This window comes from Nyctereutes procyonoides, unplaced genomic scaffold, assembly GCF_905146905.1.
Source record: "Nyctereutes procyonoides isolate TBG_1078 unplaced genomic scaffold, NYPRO_anot_genome, whole genome shotgun sequence".
Taxonomy (NCBI): Eukaryota; Metazoa; Chordata; class Mammalia; order Carnivora; family Canidae; genus Nyctereutes; species Nyctereutes procyonoides.
Window position 1 is genome coordinate 33,663,662 of NW_026575131.1, and position 26,312 is coordinate 33,689,973.

General features: G+C 40.7%; 1 protein-coding gene across 4 annotated transcripts in view; it reads left to right on the forward strand.

Moving 5' to 3' along the window:
• ARHGEF3 (Rho guanine nucleotide exchange factor 3) overlaps positions 1-26,312 on the forward strand; it is a 309,811-nt gene that overhangs the window by 263,304 nt on the left and 20,195 nt on the right. For all 4 annotated transcript variants that reach the window (XM_055343738.1, XM_055343737.1, XM_055343739.1 and 1 more), the window contains 3 exons: positions 4,914-5,021; positions 21,070-21,240; positions 24,186-24,248. In XM_055343738.1, coding sequence (XP_055199713.1) covers positions 4,914-5,021; positions 21,070-21,240; positions 24,186-24,248 — 342 coding nt within the window. The remainder of the gene's footprint in view (positions 1-4,913; positions 5,022-21,069; positions 21,241-24,185; positions 24,249-26,312) is intronic.

Here is a 26,312-nt window from a genome sequence, read left to right on the forward strand (position 1 = left end):
CATGGGCTCTGGAGCCAGCCTGCCTAGGTTTAAATCCTGGCCATCTTTTTTGAGTGATTTTAAGCACATTGCTCATCCTCTGCCTCAGTATCTCCATCTTTAAAATATGGATCATAATAGTATCTACCTTGCAGGAATATTTAGGAGGAATAAATTAGTAGATATCTGTAAAGCATTGAGAGGAATCCCTGCACTAAATATGAGATGATGATGATGATGATGATTATTATTATTTCATAATGTGAGAGCTTCTAACCACTCTGAGATTGTAATTTCTGTTTAACATGAGGATGATGAAAGCCTCTTAGAGGGCTACTACGTGTTCCCAGCACACCTCCTCCCGCTACAGAGATGGAACCCTGCCTAAGGCTGCCCTGGTGTCTTCAAACATTTGAAAGACTTTTCTGACTCCATCAACTCATGAGCAGCAGCATCTACTAGCACAGTTGATTCTCACCTCTCCCTTGTTCCTATCCGGGTGTATAACAGCCAGGAGCAGTATTGCTTGCAGTAAAGTGGTCAGTCCTGCACTGATTAATGCATTTCTGGTCCCTCTTGAGCTGGGTTTGTGGCTGAGTGAAGGTGGTCTCATGTTAGCTACAAACATTATGAGGAAGACCCTCCTATTGTTCCCCAATGCCACTCTAGCTGCAAAAATGAAGTGCAAGGAGAATGAGTAATGATTTCCTATATGCCATGTCTATTAGAATGAAAGCATTTTTGAAGGAACACACATTTAAGCTAGATCATATTGATATGATAGACAATTTCTTAATGCATATAATCTGCTTTTGTTTTTACCTGTTGGGAGGTAAGAATGAGGAGAGGGAAGGAAAACCATTGTTTCCCCTACGGAAGGAGTATTAAAATCTGTTAATAAATTTTCACATTAGGGGCACCTGGGTGGCTGAGTTGGTTAGGCCTCTGCCTTTGGCTTGGGTTGTGATCCCAGGGTCCTGGGCTCAAGCCCTGCATCGGGCTTCCTGCTTGGTGGGGAGTCTGTTTCTCCCTCTCTCTCTGCCCCACACATATTCTTTTTCTCACACTCTCTCCCCTGCTTATATTGTCTCTCTCTCTCTCTTTTTCTCACCCCTCAAAAATAAAATCATTGAAAACAAAAATAAAAAATAAAATCTCATATTAAGAATAAAATGGCAGAGTGCTTTATTCCCTTTCATTTGTTATTTAAGCGCAAGAGATGTATTAAATTGCCGTGCCAATTCATTTATGAAAATATGTAACCTCCATGCCTCTACATTGTCTCCTTCTCTTCCTGCCACCTCTCCCTTCTTTTTTTCCCCCCTTTCCCGGTCTTCTGAAAAGATAATGAGAAAACTTTTGATAAAAGTCAATATTCATTCATTATAAAAATTCATAGCGAACAGCATAGAGTGGAACTTTTTCTACTTGATAAAGGATAATCTCTTTCATGGTCTCAGCAAACACAGTCCATAATGATGAATTCTTCATAATAACCACTTTAGAATCAAGAATTACACTAATGTACCTGCTCTCTCAGCTTATAATCAATTATATATAGGTGCAATAAGACCTAGAAAAGCTAGTGCAATAAGACAAGAAAACCAAAAAACCTGTAAGTCCTAGAAAAGATGAAACAAACTTTTCTTATTCAGACAATACTACCTAGACACAATACTCAATGCCTTTATTTTTTTTCTGTTTTTTAATCTTTTTAGTGAGATGCCCTCCTGCCCTCTCTTAAAATTGCATGGTGGGGGTGGTATCTATGCTTGAAACAGGATATCTTGTTTCTGGGTTTACCATTGACCTTATCCAGCTTGGACTGGCAGCTGAGTCATTGGACTAGGAAGCCTCTGCAGGTTGTATTTTGTCCTCTCTCTGTAAAGCCCGAAAGCATCCTTGGAATTACATTTGCTAGCTTTCCGTAGAGCTATTTAACTAGAATCTGGAAACATTTTCCCTGAGGGCTCTTTTTAGATAGCAGTAAAATGAAGCTGGAGACATACTGAGTAAATGGAAAAGAAAAATCAAATTAGGCCAAGAATTTTTTTAATCTCCTATTCTCACTGAAGCCCTCAAGAACACCATAATTCACACTCTGCTCTTGTGGGTCAGGCATAAAGCCTCCTCCATAGATCCAATAACCTGTAAATGTTGTGGTCTTGAAATCTTGCTTTGCTGGATCACAGCACTAAATCATGCAGCAGTGGTTTCTGGCTCACTTGTTCATTACTTGGGAATGTCAGATTGCCAGAGAGCAGCCTGATGTTTACTTCTTTTTTTTTAATTTATTTATGATAGTCACAGAGAGAGAGAGAGAGAGAGGCAGAGACACAGGCAGAAGCAGGCTCCATGCACCAGGAGCCCGACGTGGGATTCGATCCTGGGTCTCCAGGATCGCGCCCTGGGCCAAAGGCTGGCGCTAAACTGCTGCGCCACCCAGAGATCCCCTGATGTTTACTTCTAAATGGGCAATGCCTTAAGAAAGTTTTTTTTTTAAGATTTATTTATTTATTCATGAGACACAGACTGAGAGAGAGAAGCAGAGACACAGGCTGAGGGAGAAGTAGGCTTCTCGCAGGGAGCCCAATGTGAGACAAGACCCCGGATCCCAGGATCACAACCTGAGCTGAAGCAGGCGCCCAACTGGTGAGCCACCCAGGCATCCCAGGAAAGGAGTTTTAATTACAATTTCATGTAGTGCCACTGTACACAACCTGCTGAGGGGCTGGCATCTGCATTTTACATATATCTTTTAGCTGTGTAGGAAACACACATTGACTGGGTCATATAAAATGGGCAGCAAAGTCAGCAGAACCTTAGAAAAGATGACGCAGCAAGTGGGACAGAACTGAATTGTCCCCCATCCTGCCAAGTGTGCAAAGCTCCCTGCCTCTTTTTAAAGCAAGAGAACCCTATTGGCATTTACCCTTCAGCTTCACCATTCTGATACAGAAGCTGTGATCCAGCACCTTTAATTGTTAAAAAAACAGAAATCTGAAGGAAAACAAACAAAAAAATCCAAAAAACAAACAACCAAAAAACTAGAGATCCAGAAGTCTCTAGGCTCTCTGGTGCCTGAGGATTATCTGAGACTAAGTCCAGCTGCCCCCATGAAATCCCTCCTTTCCTCATTTGCTGCAGTGCAGTTTGTGCCACCAAAGGTGGTGATATCACAACTCTGGCATTTCAAGCCCAAAGCAGGATCTATTTAGAGAAATTCAGTGGATGCTCAAGAGGGTGTGTGTGTGTGTGTGTGTGTGTGTGTTTAGTATGCTGGTGATGCAGCTCTGACGTAAAAAATATTTTAAAAATCCTCCTCTGGAAAAAAAAAATCCTCCTCTGGGCACAGATGCTCAGGAGCCAGGCATTGGACAGGGAGCATCCTGAAGGGCATAGTCACCTGGAGGCAGAAGAGCTATTGGATCTTTCTCTTCAGCACCTCAATAATAGTAACATGAAGTCTCTCATATTGAGAGATTCATTCTTTCCATTTTGGAACTGAGCCTTTTCAGTGTTCGGAGAGATTCCTACTGTCTGTTCCGCTTAGCATGCCAAGAGGCTGGAGAGGTCCCCGGCAGCCCGGATTCATTCTGTGTCTTGGAAAAGTATTTCACTGCTTCGAGAAATCATGAAGTCAATCCTGGCAACATTATGGAATTGTTCTGTACTTTTTTTTCTTTAGTCTTTTAATTTTTCTATTTAAATGCCAGAAAGATTGGGTCTATTTCCAGGAGGGCTCTGATATCTGAGATTGGCAAGGACACAAAATGACATGAGTTTCTCAGCAGAATTCCAAATTCAGGCAAGATTTTCCAAGCACCTACTATGTTCAAAACACCCTTCAGGGATGTCCTGGAGAATCTGAAGTTCTGGGTTAACCCTCAAAACTTTGAAAGCAATGGCTGAAAAAGAAAGATGAGCATCTTGAGGCTTCCTCTGGAAATGGTTGAGGTTCACCACAGCAACTGGCAAGTTTGGCTTTTTCCATCAAAATTTGGTGTCTTCATGTGCTGTCCAACATCTACTGCAGGTCAGATGGAGCTTAGGAAGGCAAGGGTAACTGTTCTCTTTGTCTATGTAAAATGTTTTGTCTGTCATGTCCCTCTTTCCCACAGCCTGTTGTTTTTATATAATTTTCATTTGCAAAGACATCAGAATGGGTAGGCTCCCTTTCACCATCAACTTGGTTTGGGGTAACTTGCAGATTTACAAATATTTTATGTGTAAGTGATTCTCAAAACCTGTAGCTATATAAATTACAGAAACAGATGCCCGTGGTAGGATTTTCTCTCTGTACTTTCTCTCTTGCTGGTTGTTATTTATAAATACTCATAGGTGTATTTCAAATATATTATAGATACAAAGATGCTTTTTAAAGAGCCCAGTAATAGAAGAATTTTCTTAAAAAAATTTTTTTTAGTGAACTAAAAAAACAAACATTCCACGTGCTTTAGAAAAACCATTGCATCAAAGAAATTTGGAGAGTGGCTTCAGGCAAGGTAGAGAAAAGGTTTTTAAAAAGATGAAACCAGAAGCTTCAAAAAACAACTGCCTGACAAGGTCATGGGATGGGAAATCTGAGGCAGCTTTTCTTTACAGGAGGCATTGGAGAGAATGATTCTAAGTGGAAGCTCCTGAATTAAAAGCTGGCAGATATTGGGGGTGAAGCATAGGGAGCAGACCCTACCCATTTACTGTCTGATCAGAGGCTGCTTGCTTCTGTTGACACCCTGTGCCATTTCCCCTTCCCTTGCTCCTGAGCTAGGTCATCTCCACACAGCCGGAGTGAGATGGGGCACTGTTCACATTCCATAGATCAGTGTGCAGCCAGCAGCTTGTGGAGTGGGGCTGGACTGTAGGGCGGAGTTATGTTGTCTGTAATTAACCTTGACATTTTTCTTCCTTATTTTTTTTCTTTAATCCTATAGGAGCCTAGTAATAAACGGGTCAAACCCCTTTCCAGAGTCACATCACTAGCAAACCTCATTCCACCCGTGAAGGCCACACCGTTAAAGCGCTTCAGCCAAACCCTACAGGTAAGAAGGACATGGTGGGCTTATGTTTGCAGGAAATCATGTTAGGCAGGAGGGGTCATTGCTGCTCTACCCAGAACCTCTGCTGAGATCTGAATCAATGCTTATTTCAGCAGAAGAGAGCATTGAGGGACCTGAAAGGAAGAAAGATGTGTTTCTAAGTTGTAAACTGGGGTCAGATGGAGTCCTTTGAGGGATGATTGGAGGAATCATTTCTGTTGGCTCTTTCCTCAGAATCCTGTACCCCTTTAGGACACAGGACACCCCTTTAGGACAAAACTCACAGGTTTTGTCCTAAAACACCACGAGCCTCCTAAGAAAACCAGCATGTGATATGAGCTGGAGGGTAGGAGAACCTAGTGTTTTAGACCAGGGTCTGCAGACTACAGCATGGGGAGAAAAATTCATCCTGCCCTATGTTTTCTTATGGCGCACAAGCTGCAAATGGTTTTTCCTTTTAAAATGACTGGGGCTAAAGTCGAAAGAACAATATTTCATGACACTTGAAAATTACATGAAATTCAAATTTCAGTGTCCAGTGAAAATTTGTTGGAGAAGGCATGCCTAAATATTTGTGTACTGTATGTGGTTGCTTTTGCACTGCAAGGGCACAGTGGAGGAGTTGTGGCAGAGACCATACTGCACACAAGACCCAAAATATTTACTATCCGGCCCCTTTACAGAAAATGTTTGCTGACCTGACTTAGAAAAAGGCCCTGCAGTAGAACTACTTCAATTCTGACCTTGGCTCTGTCAGTCAAAGACTTGGTTACCTTGGGCAGGTGACTTAACATCTCTATGTCTTGCTTTTATTCCTAATGGGTAAATTGTGAGTGATGTCACCAGCTTCTTTAGAATAGAATCATAGTACAGATTTATAAGATAGTGCATTTAAAGGCTATATTGCTAACAGAACTATACTAAGCCCTTGGTTAGCAATCACTAATTTACTAATTAGTTAGCTAAGTAGTAAATATTAGCTATTATAATAATTCTTTGGTAAACAAGTGGCTGTAGTTGCTCTTAGACTCCCAGTAAAGTTTATATTTTAAGGTAAAAGTTAAGATTTGTCCAAGGCCTTGGACCAAATTCAATAATCATAAAAATCCTCTTGCAGACGGAAGCCAACAAAAGCCATGCCATCAAAAGGCTTATCTTGTTTAGATGAGAAGTGGTCTTGAATCTGCCATTTCTTATTTGTCCTGCATACTTTTACTTAGCAGTATTTTTATTGTGGCTTTCCAAGTTACTAAGAAAATTGTGGACCAGAACCCAAGGCATGTTCTGTGCTATGAAAATCTATGATTTGAGAAGTATTTTAGATCTCCCTCACCCCCTCCTGCCATCACTTCCATACCATTCAGCCAACATGCCATGATTCTGCATAGCCCAGGCTCTTCTCTCTATTTCCCCATGGAGCTCTCCTTCTCCAGGGCTTATTCCCTGCCCTGTCCATTCCTCTGTTAGCTCTCCTCAGTTTCTCCTGAAAAAAGACCTCATCACTGAATTAGCTATAGGTTTGGCCCTTTTTCTGTCAGTGCTTGGGCCTCTGGGCCCTTGCTTATCCCCTGATCCCCTCTGTGGGAGAATAGAGAAGAAAAAGAAATAAGGTTGTCTGGGGGAGCCGGATGAAGGGCTTTGAAGCTAGTGAAGAAAAATGTGTTTACCTTCTCTCCCTCGTGACCAGTCCCTCAGCCCTCTGGCCAAGTTCATCACAGGCTTCCCCTGGAAGATTCATCACCGCCCTTGTCCTGCACATCTGGTCTTTAGCTGAGTTCTGCTTTTTGAAAAATCTTTAGCCTGTCTACTGCCATTTCACCCTTTCCTTTCCATCCTAGTAGCTGAGGCTTAAGTTCATTCTATAGTTATTTCCTCCTTTGACGATGAGACCTCCATATTGCCAGCCATGTCTTCCCATTGGCTCTCCTAGGATAGTTGAATCTCTTCCCTAGGAAGGCCCTTACTCATTCTGTAAGCATTAGGTGGGCCCTCATCAAGTGCAAGGCTCTACATCCTGCCCTCACGTTGCTTACATTCCAGACAGAGTTGCCTTCTGGTAGATTCATGACCACATTTAGCCCTTAAATTGTCTTTTGTTTGGCTGTGTAGTGTTTTGAACTAACATATAAAAATCCAAACAACTCATATAAGAATTTGGAGTTCCAGGGGCACTTGGGTGACTCAGTCAGTTGAGCATCCAACTATTAGTTTCGGCTCAGGTCATGATCTCTGGGTTGCAGGATTGAGCCCCTTGTTGGGCTCTGTGCTGGACATGGAGCTTACTTGGGATTCTCTCTCTCCCTCTGCTTGTATATGTGATGATAGATAGATAGATAGATAGATAGATAGATAGATAGATAGATAGATAGAATCATTTAAAAAAGAAAAAAGGATTTAGAATTCTGACTTCTTTTAAAGAATTGAAAGGCTTGCCAGTTCTGGGCTTGTGTTGCCACATGGCAAAATGAGCTGGACCTGGGTAGCCAGCTAATTGTCACCTACAGATGTCCTCACCTCTCCCAATTGTCCTTTCAACACCTTAACTCACTGTCATCACTTTGCCTGGCCTGTAGACTCCACGTTTATCCCTAGGTCTAGGGACAACCTAATCTATCCCTCCTACCACAGCACAGACCTGACTGTATGTTGCTATAAGATCCTCCATTGTCATACCTTCAAAACCTTTCCTTGGGCTTCCCAGGGAACCTTTATTTCTCTTCTCTCATCTCTGCCCTACACAGATCCTACACAGGGAAGCCTGCAGGGAATATCTGATCACCTTGAAAATTTGCATTGACCTAGAGAACTGGGACAGAAAGAAATCAAGCTATGTTTGAAATCCAACAGACTGAAGCCAAATAAGGATAATAAGGCTGAGAAAGCCAGACCCGAGGGAGGGATCTGACATGTGGAAATTGGTTTCTAAAACCTCAAAGATTTTTTTTGGCAAAATAATTTTTTAATTTACTTTCTTCAAATGTCATGATAAATAGCTAATTCCAGGCTCCATTTATGGGACAGAAACAATCCGGCAGAAGCAGAATGGCTCTTCATAATGGTTATACATATGGACACAAAGAGAACTTGAGCAGCATCCTTATGTTGAGAATGTGTCCTTGAGGGGGGTCAGTGAATGGAAATATGACCCCGTGCAGAGTTAGACAGTTTACAGGATGATCAGCAAAACCCAGAGAATGCTCTCTTGCCTCCCAAATATATCTCCCTGTTGGTCACCTTGGTGCATGCAATGCATGTTTTGCAAAATGATTTCCAGCTTGCATCCCAGTAACTACTCCATGACTTTATTGCTTCCCCCTGCAGCTAGAACAGGATAGAGTGCTAATATGATCTGAGGAGCAGAGAGGAGGAGGGGAAGCAGGAGGCCCCAAAGAGATACTTGGAGGGCCATCTTCACATCCTCTTCCATTTTGTGTACAGTGATTTTGGTGCCTGTTCTAAAAGGGGAGGAACAGGCGCACCTGGGTGACTTAGTGGTTGAGCATCTGCCTTTGGCTCAGGTTGTGATCTTCGGGGGTCCCAGGATTGAGTCCCACATCAGGCTCCCCGTGGGGAGCCTGCTTCTCCCTCTGCCTATGTCTCTGCCTCCCTCCGTGTGTCTTTCATGAATAAATAAATGAAATCTTTTTAAAAAAATTTTAAATAAAAAATAAATAAAAGGGGAAGAACAAAGAACAAAGAGAGTAGGGAAGGGGCTGCCCCAAACCTCTCGGCATTCGTTCTTTACTCATAGGTGCTTATTATATATGCCTCTTCTACTTCTAAAAACAACTCGAGGCTATAATTGAGCAGCTTGGTTCCCTGCCACAGTATTCCATGTCCCTGCTGCCTGGACTCACAGAGACATATATATCCCTTTCAGCGTCCAGTTATGTCGAGGTTGTATTCCTTTTATTATAGAAGAAGAGATGAGTTAGGCCCAAACACCCAAGCACAATCCTTTAATCAATAATGGATCACTTAGCAGTCCTTCCTCTGGCTCCTCAGGAGGCCACAGGGTAGGCCAAGAGGATATCAGAATAGCTTGGGGCTAGCAACTTTTCCAAAGAGGTTAAAACCCCAGCCACAAATGTGAGTGATCCTTGCGGCAACCCTTCACCCAAGACACTGCAGGACTTGTCTCTTGCCTCCCCTGTGCCCCATATAGATTGGGGGCTCAGGCTTCAGCACAAAGACAGCATTTGTAGAAGTTGGAGAGGAACAGCCAGCCGTCTGCCTGGCTTTGTGTCTGTCTGACCAGGAAGTTAGTGCTGCTGATAGACTGGAGCACAGATGTCTGCATCCCTGTGGGCCTGAAAATCTCCTCACTGGCCTGCCTGAGAGGAAAATGCAGCCCAGCTCTGACAGGGGCCTGCGTGCACCCCTCCTGGCAGTGAAGACAGCGGACTGGCCGTGGGCATGTCGCTGAGCCCTGCCTCTCCCACCATGGCTCCACACAGCTGGTAGACGCATTTGAGCTGGGGCCAGGGCGTGCTATGGAATGCTGTGTTCACAGCACTGTGGTGGAGCCCTGTGTCCTCTCTGAACACAAGCTTCATTTCTTTTCCATTATAAAAGCATGCGTTCATTATGGAAAAATACAAAAAAAGGAGAAAGAGAAAAGATTCCACTGCAAAACAACCCGTTAATATTTTAGTAACTTCCTTCCAGTGTTATTCTAAGTATATCTACACTTACATACTCTGAGCCTCATTTGAGGTTACTTACGGTGTACCCAGTCTTATCTTTGTGTGATCTGTTCACTCTTGGATTGAAATCTCCCACGGGGACCCTGCATGGTCAGTTTCTCTTGGCGTTTCTATTGGTCTTGGCCTAACATATTTCCAAGCTACACAGTTAGGTATGTAAAGGTTCCTCTTCATCATTGTTACAGCCTCTTGGGGGAATTGTACCTTTCATGAAGGTTCAATAGCCCTCTTTATTTCTTTTAATGCTTTTTGTCTTGAGTTATGTCTTTCTCTCTCTCTCTCTCTCTTTTTTTTTTTTTGTATTTGCATTTTGTCTGGTTTCTTCCATCTCTTTTATTTGTATCCTCTCTTTGTCAGTTAGCTGGATCAGGATTTTGTTATGGCTTAAGACAAGTATGATATCACTTTTTCAAGTTATTCTTGGAAAATGTGATCTTCATGGACCAAATATATATTATTCCAATGTGGTGATGTGACTTATTTTGCATAACCTGTCTCCTATTAATGGATATTTAGGCTGTGAATATTTTTTATATTGTCAAATAACTCTGTATTAAGACATTTGTCCTATTTTTTTAAAGTGCCTTCTAATTATGCTTTCTTTTGATTATAGAACATCTTTTTAAGATTGAAAAATATAGAGAAACATAGAAAAGGGAGTAAAAGTCACTTGCAATCCCTTCTACCCATCACTAAAAATCTCATATTAACATTTAGGTGTGCACTCAAACAATCTTTTCTTTTACAATATACCTGCGTGTGTTTTTTTAAACAAAAGCATAATCATATATACATATGTATATAGTACATATTTATGCTATCTTTTAACATGTTTTTGTCTTAACAGTGTCAAATAACCTTACAGTAGAATACATTTTCATATGATTAAGTATTTTTCACAAAAAAAGTATTTTTCAAACCCAATCCTTAATGAATTCATATAATATTTCATCAAAAAGATATACCAGGGGATCCCTGGGTGGCGCAGCGGTTTGGCGCCTGCCTTTGGCCCAGAGCGTGATCCTGGAGACCCGGGATCAAGTCCCATGTCTGGCTCCCAGTGCATGGAGCCTGCTTCTCCCTCTGCCTGTATCTCTGCCTCTCTCTCTCTGTGACTATCATAAATAAATAAAAATTAAAAAAAAAGATATACCAGGTATTGATTATTCGCTCTTCTTTTGTTGAACATCTATCTCCATTTTTCTACCATTATAGATGCCACTGCTTTAAACATCCTAATCACAAATCTTATGTGTGTTTACATTCCTTCCTTTCCTTAGATGATATTCCCAGAAGTGAAATTCTGATCAAGAGATGTAAATTCAAGGCATCTGATGTCTCTAGAGCCAGGCCTCTCTTCCTGGTGTGTACCTGTCTTGGGCAGAATTGCTCCTCGGTGTTCACACATCCTAATTCTAGACTTATAGTCACATTTTCCCCCTCTCTTTTGCCACAGTTTTTCCCACTGCTGTGACATCTTCACAGGATGGCCCTTCCAGGGGGCCCCTTGACTTTCCACACAGAACAAAGTCTTTTTCTTCTTTGTATCCCTAGCACTACATGTGACTTGGATATGCTTAGAAATTGGCCATTAGTATTATTATTGTGTTTATTACTAGAAAAGTTGGCCATTGCTCTTCCTAGGGGCTCTCCAGGACAGATATTGGGTGCCCACCTAGTAATGTTATATAATAACTGGGTTACTTCACAACAGATCAGCCCTCTCATACTTGTGTCCCCTCAGGAAGGATTGTTGTGGCTTAGGAAGGGTTTCTGGTAACCACAATCTCTCATTGCTCCATTCCTGGGCCCTTAGATCTACAAAGTATTTCATTTTACCCAGATGCAGCAGAAAACGGGATATATTAATGTTCCCCATTTATTATTCATTATATCTACTGTGTTATTTGTTCTGCTCTAGACTTATTGGGAAAAGTAATCAGTATGCAAAAGGAGACAGGGCCTACTCTTGAGTAGGATAAAATCTACTTGTTAAACTTGTCTAAGATATGTCAGCAACTAAAAAAAAAAAAGGAAATTTAAAACCATTATATCCCAATTAATAATATGTACCCATTGTAATATATGGATAGGAAACTAGGAATATCATCAAATTCTTAATAGTGGTTATCTCTTGGGAATACAAGTATAAGAGACTGATACCTCTTTTGTTTTCTTTCTAATGTTCTCCTTTTTTTTTCCTACTACATAAGAATTACAAATCAGTAGAGAATGAATAAACAGGCTGGATCTATTGACTTTTATTTTTTACATTATATATTCCTACCATGCTTGGACTTTTTAAATAATTATATTATCTTGACAACCAAATGTATACGATTTTAAAATTTTATATGATAAAATATACTAGAGAGAGGGAGCCTAGTAATGGCTGAGTTGTGGGAATTGGGGGGACAGGTAAAGGAAGGCTCCCTGGCAAGGGTAGAAGGATTTGTGTTGGGCCTGGAACAGCTCAGAGCTGATAGGGAAAAGGGAAGGAGGGTGTTTCAGGTTTGAGGAAGGAGCACGAGGAGGCTGATGCTCTCTAATTTGAGAAATAAGTAGAAGAGTCCCCGAGCACATGTGCTTAATTCCCATGTGCTCAAAACCTGATTTTCTTCTCCAAGGATCTCAAGCTTAGTCTCTTGTTCCCAGGTCATACACTATAATTGACAAAAAGTCTTTGATCGTAAGTTATCTGGCAGATATGGAAATAAGCTTGGAGTGTGTGTGTGTGTGTGTGTGTGTGTGTGTGTGTGTGTAAGCAACCAGAAATCATAGTGTCTTGCCATCTGGAAGGTAGGGATGTAGCTAAGAAGTGACCTGTTTTCTACTTAAGAGGAACCCCTTACTTTCTGTGGATCTTTACTGTCCCTGGTAGACCACCGTCATAGTTGACTATTAAAATTTAAAGCTTGTCTTTTTTTATTTAATAATAACAACTTCCATGAGTTGAGCATTTACAATGAGCCAAGTTCTGTGAGAAGTACTTTACATTTGTGGCTTCATTTCATCTTTTCCATAACAACCCAAGGTAGGATTTAGCACCACTTTGTAGGCGAGGAACCTGAAGATTAAAAAATGTGCCCTGTGTCACGCAGCCAGTAAATACTGGAACTGGGATCCTACAGGGTTTTCACAGTGCCTCTCCTGGAGTCCGCTTCTGCAAATAAGTCAGCTGGTTGAAAGAAAGCCTGTAGTTTGCTAGGATCTATAAATGATGGCCAGACTTTTGGTCTGGAGCATCACACTTCACTGTTGTTCTTTACTCCTTGTTTGCCTGTGTGGCAAAGAGAGTCGTCATTTCCATTTCAGCTAATGGAATATTGTATCATTAACATTATTGTGCAAAAGCCATTTTATGGTGCCAAATGAAGAGGGTGGGCTGCTGTCCCAAGCCTCTGGAAGGTTCCTAATTTTTGGTTTGCACTAAGAAAATTGTACAATATTTTTCCTACACCTCAACCAAATATTTTCTCTGGCTTTTCATTCATTCTACTCAGAATCTCTCTCAGCTACAGAAAGACATCTCCTTGCCCTGGGTCTATGGAGTTTGATTTTTTTTTTAATTGTGATTGGATCGGGTGCCTTTTTACCATGTTTTCAATGTGCATTAATCTGAACCAAATCCAAATAGGATTTTATGTTTACAGTACCACTTCAAACTCTCTGTTCATGGTCTTGCACATTTGTCTACTGATTTCTTTTTTTCTTAGTTAATATCTCTTATGGAAAATACATGTAGAGAAGTATGGAAATGAAAATAAAAACATTCATAACCCACCATCTGGGGGTAACATCTATTAACATGTATTTTAAATAGGGATCTTCCTTTTCTAAACTCTACATGGAAGACTTTCCCATTATCATTAAGCTTTTCTTAAAAGAATGTTTTTAACAAATATATAATGTTCCATTTTATGATTACACTGTAATTTATTTAACTATTCCCTATTGGTCACTTTAGGCTATTTCTAGATCTGCTCTATAACAGCACTGCTGAAGGGTTTCTCCTCCTATCAATTATCCTAATGGAAATCTCCAAGGATCCATTTGGTCCAAGTATTCAAAGATATGTCTGCTGTTAGCTAATGAATGAAAACATATAAACCAGCATTAATGGTGGCAGTGCAGCCAATTATAACAATGAGAGGTAACATCCATTGCCTTTTGCCCACATCTCAGGCACTGGCTAAGGCTTTGACATATTTTGTCTTATGTAATCCTTACTGCAGTGTTGTAAGGTACTCATTACTGTGCCCTTTTACAAATAAGGAAACTAAGGGAGTCCCCAGGTGGCTTAGTTGGTTAAGTCTCTGACTCTTGGTTTCAGCTAGGATCATGATCATTGGGGTCCTGAGATCAAGACCTGTGTCTCTGCCCCTCCCCCTTGCTCCTGTGCATGTGCTCTCTAAATACATACATACATACATACATACATACATACATACATATATAAGTCCTTTTTTAAAAAAGACCCACACAGATAAGAAAACTGAAATCCAGAGAAATTAACCTCCCCAAGGTCCCTTAGGACTGAGATGACTTCAAGCCATGTCTGTTTTACTCTAAAGCCTATATTCTTCTTTTTTTTTATTACTTTTTGTAGTTTTTTTATTCAAGTTCAATTTGCCAACATATAGTATAACACCCAGTGCCAACATACAGTATAACACCCAAGTGCCCCCGTCAGTGCCTGTCACCCAGTCCCCCACCCCCCCACCCACCTCTCTTTCCACCACCCCTTGTTCGTTTCCCAGAGTTAGAAGTCTCTTATGTTCTGTTGCACTCACTGATATTTCCCACTCACTTTATCTCCTTTCGCCTATTATCCCTTTCACTGTTTTTTATTTATATTCCCCAAATGAATGAAACCATATAATGTTCGTCCTTCTCCGATTGACTTATTTCACTCAGCATAATACCCTCCAGTTCTATCCATGTTGAAGCAAATGGTGGGTATTCATCGTTTCTAATGGCTGAGTAATATTCCATGTATACATATATAATATTTTATGTATACATAGACCACATCTTCCTTATCCATTCATCTTTCAATAGATGCCGAGGCTCCTTCCACAGTTTGGCTATTGTGGACATTGCTGTAAAGCCTGTATTCTTAACCCAAATCCGTGTTTTACAGTGAAAAGACTAGACTCAGTTCCTATTGCAACACTTACCTTGGACCAGTCACTAAATCTCCTGATGCTCAGATTTCTCATCTATTAAAAAGAGCAAAAATGCAAAAACCTGTCCAGTTGCCTCTCCCAAGACTAGCATGAGGGTCAAAAGTAATGAAAGCCACAGAACTGAGAAGTGTCCTTTCTCAGTTTAAGTTAATTGCTCTAATCAAGCCTTACATAGGAGACTCCTTCAAGATGCTCTTCAAGAACATTTTCCAATCCTAGCCATAATTACTGTACATTTTGGTTTAACCCGTTGTAGTAGGTAGCAACATAGAAACCCATTTCCCTCTGACAGTCCCACCCTAGCCTCCAGTCCATGTAATAATAAACCATCTGCTACAAAATAGCAATGATAAGTGCAGAGAATTTCCCTAGCTTAAATTCTCTTTATTGGAGCGTGTTATCTTTAGCTGTAGAGACCTTCTGTTTTTGGAAAAGGGCGAGGGAGCACCCTGCTGAACAGTCGGCATTAACAAATTAAATCTGTTCCATCATGCCTCACCTGCTGGGTTTACATTTCCTCTGACACATGTAAAGGGTCCCTCTTTTCCCACCTGACAGACAGTCCCCTTTGCACATGCAGCATCTTTCCCACATACCCTGCTCAGGCATAAACACGAGCACCCATTTCCTAAATCTGCATTATCTGTGTCTGATATTACTATTGTTATTTTAGCTGCCAGTAATTATGAGCTTTAGATTTTTGACTCATTTGCTAAGCTGGATTCCCTTATGGAAACTCTTGCTTGTCCTGGAACATTTTTCATTCCCCACGCCCAGAGGGATCTCTGTACATGTGTCTGTTTTTATGCCATACCTCGCAAGGTTGGGTCTCTCCTAGTCATCATGGACTGGTGTTTCTCACCCCAAGGGCATTCAGCTGTGGAGGTGTGTTGGTTGTCACAACTAGGATGGAGACACTACTAGCATCTAAGGGTTAGTGATAAGGATGCTGCTAAACAGCCTACCAGATACAGGACAGCCCCTCACAACAAAGAATTTTCTGGTCCAAAGTATTACTGGTGGCAAGGTTTGGAATCCCTGTCATGGACTGAGAAGTAGCCTGAAAGTCATTTATTTGGCACACGTACCCTACCATACTTGGAATCTTACACTCAGGGAAGCAGGGCAGGATATTGGTTAACATTGTGAACAGGGGCCTGGTTGGGATGGGGGTGGACTCAAATAGACCAGATCTTTATCGCCATTCTGAGTTCATTATTGACCTGGGTTTAAATTCTGGAGCATCAATCATTAGCCACATAACCTTCAGCAAAGTATTACCCTTTCTGAGCCTCTGGTTTCCTCATCTGTAAAACGGGATAGCAATCCTTACTTCTTGTTTATACAAGGTTCTAAAGCTCCCCTCCACATGCCCAGCACATACCAGCATGCCATTCGTTCATTAAGCAAAATTGTTGAGGTCCTATGTGTCAGTTGCTAATAAGTCCATCAGTGAACAAAACAGATAAATATCCTTGCCTTCAAGGAGCTTACCTTCAGTTGGGAGGAAACAGACGTGTCAGAAACCAGTAAATCAATCACACAGCACATGGTGAAAATAGAGAAAAATGAGGCAAGAGAAGGGGGATCGGCACTGGAAGGGACATGGCTGATCTCTTCCCTCAAGAGGCATCCTTTTCTTTGGGTGCCAGGTCCAATCCTCTCATCTAATTGTGCCCAGTTGTACTAAGGATTGGTAGAGGTATAGGTCATGGTGTATAGTCTTGAATACCTGCCCATGGCTTGAACCTGGTTGGCTGTGAACCATCCCCAGGGCTGGCCAGCTGCTGACCTCACACCTGATCTGCATTCTTTATTGCTTCTCTGGAATTCTTTTCAACATCCTTCCCTTTATAAGTGGAGTTAAAAATTGTAAGATGTTTCTTTTAATCTACCTAACTAAAGGTATGGATCTGAAGTTTGATCGGTCAAAGAGCCACTCAGTCATTATTCCCTTTGCTTACCTAGATTTATTTTATATATATATATTATTTTTTTAATTGAAGTTCAATTTGCCAACATATAGTATAGCATCCACTGCTCATCATGTCAAGTGCCCTCCTCAGTGCCCATCACCTAGATTTAAACTCTTAGAAGCCTGGTACCTGTCTCACTGAAACCACCCTTTAATCCGTGATTTGCATATAAGTAGTAGGTATACAGCCTTCATTATAGAAAGAGCTCAGGTTTTGGAGCAAAACAGATGTGGTTTTGAATCCTACCTGAGTAAGTACCTTAGCCTCTCTGAACCTCAGTCTCCTCATCAGTAAAATGGGAATAAGCCCCCACCTTGAGGGTGATTGTGAGAGAATTCATCAGAAGTAGGCAGGCACATAAAGGGACCTCTCTGATATATGTGGTGAACTTTGCCTAGTCTCTTATCCCTTTGTTCCCAAGTTCAGCACTCACTAAGAAAACACAAAACAAGGAATTCTTAACATTAGAGCTCACCTAGTGTAGCTCACCTCTCCTCCTCCCCCCTCACCCCCCCGCCAAACTGCAACAGAAGAATATCTCTAGCCCTCTGGGAAGTTTTTCAAGAAATACATAAAAATATGCCCAGTCTTACATTCAAAACATGAAACTGAAGTTAAGGTATACAATTGACCCTTGAACAATGCAGGGTTAGGGACACCAACACCCCCCACTCTGCGGAGAGTTGAAAATCCATATGTAGCTTTTGACTTGCCCATTACTTAACTTCTTAATAACCTGCTATTGACCGGAAGCCTTACCAATAACATAAACACAATTGGCACATATTTTGTATTTATAAGTATTATATACTGTATTCTTACAATAAAGTAAGCTGACAAAAAGAAAATGTTATTAAAATCACAAGGAAGAGAAAATACATTTACAGTCCTCTGCCATATTTGTTGAAAAAAATCTGCATGTGAATGGACCCTCAAAGTTCAAACTCATGTTGTTTAAGGATAAGCTGTAGTTGTTTTCCCTATTAGATTAATAATAATATGCTATTGATGAGAGTATGAAAAAGATAATTCATATACTTTTCTGGGGGTGATAAAGTTTGAAACAGACTGTCTGGATGTCAATTTGGCAAATTTGGCAATGCATGTCAAATGCTAAAATGTTGATATTTCTTAGACCAAGGAATTTTACTTAAGGAATTGCCTTATAAAAATAGCACAAATACATGAAGGATGTTCACTGAAGCACTTTTTGAAATAGCCAGACACTGGAAACGATTTTAATGTCCATCAGTGGGAGGTTGATTAAATCCATGTGGTCCATCTGGACCATGGGATCCTAACTCTGCACTCATTAAAGAGAAAGAGTGATTTGGGGATGATGGAAATGTTTTGGAACTACACAGAGCTGGTAGTTCTGTAAATGTACTAAAGGCCACTGAATTGTTCACAAAAATGGTTAATTTATGTTATGTGAAATTTACCCCCATAAATTATTATCTTTTTAGAAGAATGAGTCTTATATGCTAATAGGGAGAGACATACTGTTGAGTGAGAAGAGAAAACATTCTGTTTTCAGTGATTGTTGGCAAATGCATTTAAAAGGTTTGGGAAGATCTAAAACAGACTTACTAGCAGTCACTTCTAGAAAGTAGACTTGGGAAAATGAGGTGGTTTGTACTTGATTTTATATACTTTTGTAATGTACGAGAGTTGTTTATACTTTTGTAACGTATGAAAATTTAAAGTTAGCATAAATTACTTGCAAACTGGTGGTGGAAAGGGGGGAATTTGAAGCTGGTCAGGGGTTGAAACTGTTACAAGGTGGGCAATTGATTCTCTCCAGTGAAAGTGGAAAATGTCTTTCACTTTGAATCTTGTTTTTGTGTTTTCCTCTCTTTCTGCTCTTTAATTCTCGCCCTGGCGGTATTCAGAACCGAAAACTGAGATCAGTGAGTAACCTGATGACTCACTTTGCTTGTTTTGACCTTTCCGTGCCTGTGGCTAATTGATTCTGAGTGCTGAGGATCTGCAAGCATTAGTCTGGTCACTGTTTATAAGGGCTTGTTTTCAAGAGATTACAAGGATTTGCAAGATACCATTAGTAAACCGCGTATTTGGTGCAAGTCCTTTCTTGACCAACATCAGGGGCTAGTCCAATGATCATGAGCTCACTAATGAGCCCAGGGGCTCATGGATGCCTGTGCCAGCCTGAGGAACTCGTGTTGCTACTTGCATAACAGCTAACTTCCTGCTTCTAAAAGGTTGCAATAATACCTTGAAGCCCTTTGGAAGTTTCTTTTTACATTTTTCATTTATTCACTTTTTTCTTGAATTATAAAAAATTTGTAAACTAAGATAAAAAATCACTTATGATGTCATCAGGTAAAAACAGAATTTTGTGGTGTTCTTTTTATATCTTTACTCATGTGCTAAACAGCATTCATGTACAAATTTTAGTTCTGATTTTAACTTACATAAAAGGGACTTTTAGCTGTTAAAATGGTCTCAGAATTGTCTAATTGGCTACATAATATACCATCAAGCGGATGAATTATAATTTATTTAACAATGCCTTTATGTTGAATAGCTCTCTTAGAATTTTCTTTGCTTTCTTAAATTTTGTTGTTGAATCTCAAAACATTTGGAAGCTGCCTTAAAATATCTTAGTGATGACAGCTCATATGTCACATGCAACATCAGTTCTCCCCTCAGGAAGTTTATAGGTCAGAGCGGGTGACCAATAATTGTAATAAAATGTGGTCATTTCTACATCAGAGATATATCCAAATTGCTCCAGGAAAGTGGTAAAGCCTTCTTAGAGGAGGAGTTATATCCTGAGGACACGTAGGAGTTAGCCAGTTAATAAATGAAAGAAAAGCATCCCAGGAAAGGAAGACTGCTTGAAGGAAGCACAGAGGGATGGCAAAGCATGATGCATTTAGGAAATGGCAGATTGCCTAGAAGGACCAGAGAACAGAGGGCTCATGGGTGAGTGGCAAGAGGTGATTCTAGGTCTATAGACTGTGGTCAGATTACAAGAGGTCTTCTCTGCCAAACTGAGGAGTTAAAACTTCTGAAGTTTTAGCTAAACAAGAATGTGGTTTTGAGCACAGCAACACCTTATTGCTTTGGCAAAGTTCCCAGTAAGAGTGCTGAAATCTTCTAGGATGAAAGCTGAAGATGATGCACTTAGCTTTCTTCTTGATCATTTGTATTTGTCATAAGAAGGCGCCATGATAACATGTTTCACATAGCCATAAGGGTAGACTTCAGGTAGTCACACCACCCAAAAGACTATCAGGGCTTCTTTGAAAAATAAGAAAATATCTCAGGGATAGGCATCATTTGCTGCCAAGGTGGTATTTAATATACATATTAGTTGATCTTTTTCAAATTGATAGAATCCCAACTGAGATTAATGTAAAGAGAAGCGTGAATGCATTAGCCGCTTAGTCTAAGAAAGGCTCTTCCTGGCTTCATGCACAGTGGGTCCCAGGGGTTTAAATAGTGTAGGTAAAGCTTGCTCCCTCCCTCCATAGGTCTCTTTCCCTCTATCCTTTATTCTGTGTCCCTTTTTTTTCCTCAATAGCAAATAGACTTACCTGCCTGGCCAGAGAGTTACTACAAGAAATTCCTGCTTATTTTATCTCTCTCGAGTTCACAATACTAAAGGGATAAAGACCCTTCCACTCTTTCTCCCATGAACCACTTAGCAAATTTTAGAGAATCAGGTGCCTCTCCCTGAACCAGGGTGGAGGACTACTCTGACCGGTCTTGTCTGGGGTATCCCACCCAAACTGTGCACCAAGTGGGATAACCAAGGGTAGCGGGCTTCTGTTCCTTGATGGAGGACAAAAGTAGGAGTACTGGTCAGATGTAAAACACCCACTGCTGTTAACCATTGTTCTTCTGAAGAAGGGAGGTGTCCACTAGAAAAAAGTGGATGTGGCTTCTCTGAGAGCTGCCTTTGTTTCTGTGCTGTGTCCAGGTCTCACAGAATGGATACTCCCAGTATATGTGTGAACGCAGCCCCCTTTGCTCAATTTCCCTCAGCACGTAGGCTCAAGAAAATGCCCCATTTCCCAAAAGTCCTTATGGCATTGTCCTCTCTTTCTTGTGAATATCTGATTTATGTTCTGTCAGTGACAGGAAACTGCTCAAATGATCCACCCAAGTCCTGCCACTGCCCCCGTGATGGTTTGTTTTTCTCATTGTTTAGCGTTCCATTAGCTTCCGCAGCGAGAGCCGTCCTGACATCCTCGCCCCCCGACCCTGGTCCAGAAATGCTGCCCCCTCAAGCACGAAGCGGAGAGACAGCAAGCTGTGGAGTGAGACCTTCGATGTATGCGTCAATCAGATGCTTCCGTCCAAGGAAATCAAGCGTCAGGAGGTAGGCTGTGGACCTAGGAGTTGGGCCTGTGTCGGAATGAAGTACACTATAGACAGGAGCCAAACTGGGTCTCCACTACAGGCTCCAAATCAAATCTTTGTTGCATTTGTAGGAGGACAAACCGGGGTGTCACAGCTTGTAAGGAACTGAGAAACCAGCATCCAGCTGGGTGGGTGGCCCCTGCTTTAAAAAGAAACTGATGTGAAAATCTGAATTTACAAAGAAAATGAATCAGGAAGCGTCTATTTAGGATCCCAGAGCTCATAAAAATAATCACTTGAGTTATATTTTGATAGCAATTTCTAGAATGTTTTAAAATACTCAATTTATAAAACTTTGATTCAGTTTTGTGGAGAACTTATCTATGGAATGCAGTTAATTTCATTACCTATAAGTTTTCTGTATCAGTAGCTCTAAATGACTGTGGTAATATTACCCTTTATAGAAAGCTTGTCATGTGCCAATCTGTGCCAAACACTTCAAATGTGCATCATCTAGTGAAAGCCTTGGAACATCTATTTGTGTGGAAGACCTGACATTGGCAAAAGGAATACTTGAAAACTTTCTAGGTTTGGGTTCAGCAATTCCTTTCTAGGAATCTATCTGCCAGACACACTTAAACACCGATGAAGAGATATATATGTAAGGTTATTCATCACAGTTATGTTTATAATAGTGCTGGAAAGAGCCTGAACATCTATTGCCAGGGATTGGCTAAATAATGAATCTCTGTTAGATATACATGGAATACATATATACATGAATACTGTGTAACTGTAAAAACACAAGAAGTGCTAATATGCATATATGGCTAAGTAGATAAAGCAAGGCACAAAATAATATATTATGTCCTTTTACCATCTATGTGAAAGAACAAGGAAAAATGCATATATGTGTATATGTACACCTATTTTTGCCTATAGAATCATAAAATATTTCTGGAAGGACTGACAAGGAACTGGTAATATTGTTGCCTCCTGGGAGGGACCTGGGTGGCTGGATAGAGGCAAGAAGGGAAGTTTTCACCATGTACTATTTGTGCACTATAAATTTTGAACTATGTTAATTTATACTTATTTAAAAGAAATAATGAAGCATTTTAAAATAATACATGCACTGAAAAAAATCTGTGAAGAAATATGGCACAACTTTAACAGTAACAAGAGGGTATTATGGGTACTATTAAAATTTTCCACTTTACACTTTTTTTGTGTTTTCCCAAGTGTTGACAGTATGCATACATAACTTTTACAATCTGATAGTAGGAAGGAAGGAAGGATAGAGGGATTGATTCTGCAGATGAGGAGATTATTACCGTACAGTGAATACAAGTTCACTCATCTAGAAAGTTACAGAGCTGGGATATGAACCCAGGTCCTCTCCTACTCCAAAGCCCATGATCTTCATGGTGACACTGTGTGTGTCCCACAGCAGACAACTGACTGTGGTGTTTCCCAGCATGGGGTTCTATGGTTTTCCTCTCCTGGGGACCACATTTGGTCAGTCAGACCATCAGACCTATGTAAGTGAGCTCTAGTGAAACGGGAAATCTGAGGAAGGTCTAAGTAAAGACTAGTTAACTGTATTGTGCCAATACATTTCCTGGGGTTTTTTTTAATAATTTTTTAAAAGATTTTATTTATTTATTAATGAGAGACAGAGAGAGAGAGAGAGGGAGGCAGAGACACAGGCAGAGGGAGAAGCAGGCTCCATGTAGGGAGCCCGACGTGGGACTCGATCCTGGGACTCCAGGATCACACCCTGGGTCGAAGACGAGCACTAAATCACTGAGCCACCCAGGGATCCCCATTTCCTGGTTTTGATAACTCTCAAAACACCACCACTGGGGAAAGCTGAGTAATGGGTGCACAGGACCTTGCTGTACTATGTTTACAACTTCTCCTATGAGTCTGTAATTATTTCAAAATAAAAGATTTAACAAAATAGCATACCAAGAGGGCTTGATGTGGAGGCTTTCCTGGGCCTTGGGAAGGGTCACCATGCACTGGCCTCCAGCATAGTATACTGCCTCCACCTGGTTATATCTGAGAGCAAACTCAGTGTCTTATACTGTACCCCACCCCCAGAGGTGGAGGATGCTCTCTAGGCCAGCTCACTTCTTGCCTTTAGTCTGAAAGAAATGTAGTAGTCCCCAAACTATCACTCCTGTTAGAGGACTGAACATATAATCCTTTAACAATTCATGTTTGCCAACAGTTTAGACTCCCAGATGAGTGAAAGAGCATTCTGCACATCATAGCTCTTAAGCGATGATGGCTTAATACAGCCAAATTAGAAACGGTCCATTTACACACTCTTGCACACAGCTGGCTCCTCTAATTTTATTTATTGTACCATGTAGAGCTGAGAAGTAATTTAGAATGAATTAACTTCACCAGACATCTAGAGTGATAAAATATTGGATTCTTCCTACAATTCCAGCCTCAAGACAAGTGGCTGATAAGAATAAAGCTTTCTGCGATTCACCTTCTGTTGAGTAGAGCAAAGACAAATTGTGATGGCCCAGTTCATAATACTGCTGTACCCATAACCAAGAACAGACCCCAAAATCACTTATGATGGTTGCTGCACACATGAGAGACGCAGAATCCAGCTATCATTATTTTACCTAAAATAGTTCCCTCTTGTTTGACTGCACCCAAGTTCTGTAATGTGAAAGGTCACTTACTGGGTTGGAAACATATGTGGAACCTCTTTCTCCCACAAACAGGTGAGTGTGTTATATAGAAGTTTTGCAAAATTCTTCCTTTGTATTTTTTAACTACTAGATGCATTTGTTGCAGGTTAATTTAACTTTTTAAAGAATCCTTTAAAAATACTTAAGAAACGGGTAAATTCAGGGTTTTGGGCAACAGAACCAGTGCTGTCTGAATTTGGTCTCATAAATGGAGTGTTCAGTGAATGTGTTTTATCTTTGCTTGCAGGCAATCTTTGAGCTTTCCCAAGGAGAAGAAGACTTGATAGAGGACTTGAAGTTGGCAAAAAAGGTAAATTTGAATCCAGTGTCATTTGGGCCACCTCCTTTTTTTTTTCTTATGAGTAATCTCACAATTCTAGGATTGTGCCTTATGAGCACCCTTTTTATGACTAAGGTCATCAACAATTGAGAAGAACCTGCACACACCAAGTAGTGGGGAAAATGGCTCAAAACAAGAAGGTTCTCTGATCCTGGTATCTGTGCACGTCTCTAATGTACCTCAAAGAATACTCAAGTTTAATCAAGAAGTGTTCATAGAGGCCCGGCTTTCCATATATTTCATTGTCTTTCATGTGGAGCCTTCTTACCCATGAGAAAGAGTGTGTGGGTGTTGGAAACTAGAAGTATGTCTTAGAAATAAAGTCATTTGAATCTTGTAAGTAGAGAAAGTGCTTAAGTGAGGCAATTGCATACTATCATGTGCATTAGAGTCTTTTATATAGAAACTTATGTTTTAATCACATTATGTGCAGGAAGGGAGAGGAAACCCATGCCTTGTAGCCTGTATTGTCTGGATAACAAACTTTCCTCAAAACCTGTGGATCCCAGTAACCCCCTCTGGAGGCTGAAATCCATATTCCTTCATCTGACATTTCCAGCCCTCTTTAAAGAATCACAGGGTTGGGAAAATGCCTCCCTTCTTTTGAGAGTCCTGAGTCCAGATTCCTCCTCATATGAAGTCTTGTCTGTAGCATTCCTGGGAGATGGCCATATACTTCTCTTGGACACACAGCCAAGAAACTGAGTTTTTAGGCAGGGCTGGAGAAGGAGATGACAAAGAAAGCATTTAACTCTGTGAGACATCTTGTTGGTCACATATCCAGCTTCTCCTGCATGTATCAACATTCCCCAGAGCAAAGCACCTTAAGGATGTTTTCCTGCCATCCTTTTGCTTGTGGTAGTTCCAACCCTTAGTTTCCTTTCAACTGTCCATATCCAGACATCCTCCAGGAACCAGCTCAAATCTCAGTTCATTTTTCACCAGTATTTACTGCCTCCTTCTCCATACCAGACAGCTCATCTTTTTTTTTTTAATTTTTATTTATTTATGATAGTCACACAGAGAGAGAGAGAGAGGCAGAGACACAGGCAGAGGGAGAAGCAGGCTCCATGCACCGGGAGCCCGACATGGGATTCGATCCCGGGTCTCCAGGATCGCGCCCTGGGCCAAAGGCAGGCGCCAAACCGCTGCACCACCGAGGGATCCCCCAGACAGCTCATCTTAAACCTTCCTGGAGGAAGAATTAAACTCTAGCTTTAATTCTCTCAGCCTCTGAGCAGTCATGATTTGACCCATTTTTGCTGCTATGTGATATCTTTCCTGTTTGTGTTTTTTTTTTTAAGAAAGATTTATTTATTTATTATTTATTTATTTATTTATTTATTTATTTATTTATTTATTTATTTATTTATTTATTTGACAGAGAAAGAAAGAGCACAAGCAGGGGGAGCTGTAGGCAGAGGAAGAAGCAGACTCCCCACTGAGCAGGGAGTCTGATGCAGGGCTCAATCCCAGGACCTGGAGATCATGATCTGAGCCAAGAGCAAACACAACTGACTGAGCCCCTCCCCATCCATCTCTCCTGTTTTTAATCTTGAACTTTTAAAAACATATATCTAATTATTCACATGTTCTTCTTATCTCCCAGTTGGCTTTATAAGTCTCCTTGGAGGCAGGGGCTATGCCCTCTGAGTGTTTGTACTCTATTACAGTGACCTGGGTATAATTGTGTGTTCTTGTTTAATTATCATTAATAAGAGTTGATAAGATTGACAGATTTTGGTCTCTTGGCTTCAGATCAGTGGTAAATGATGCCATCACTTTTTTCTTTCTTCCTTTACTTAGTTTAAATATGGACTAATTGAAAAAACCTGGTAGCAACTAATTTTGTATAAATTAGGTATTTTTTAAGCTGCAAGATCTTCAATAATGTTAAATTTTAAAACCTTATCCAAATCATATCCGCTCTCTACTTAGGATTTGTGCCCTGCCTGAATGTATGATATACTAGAAGAAAAAAGCTTTTAAAAATCTGCTTTGGTTTATCAACAACCACAAAGGGCTCGAGGCAGT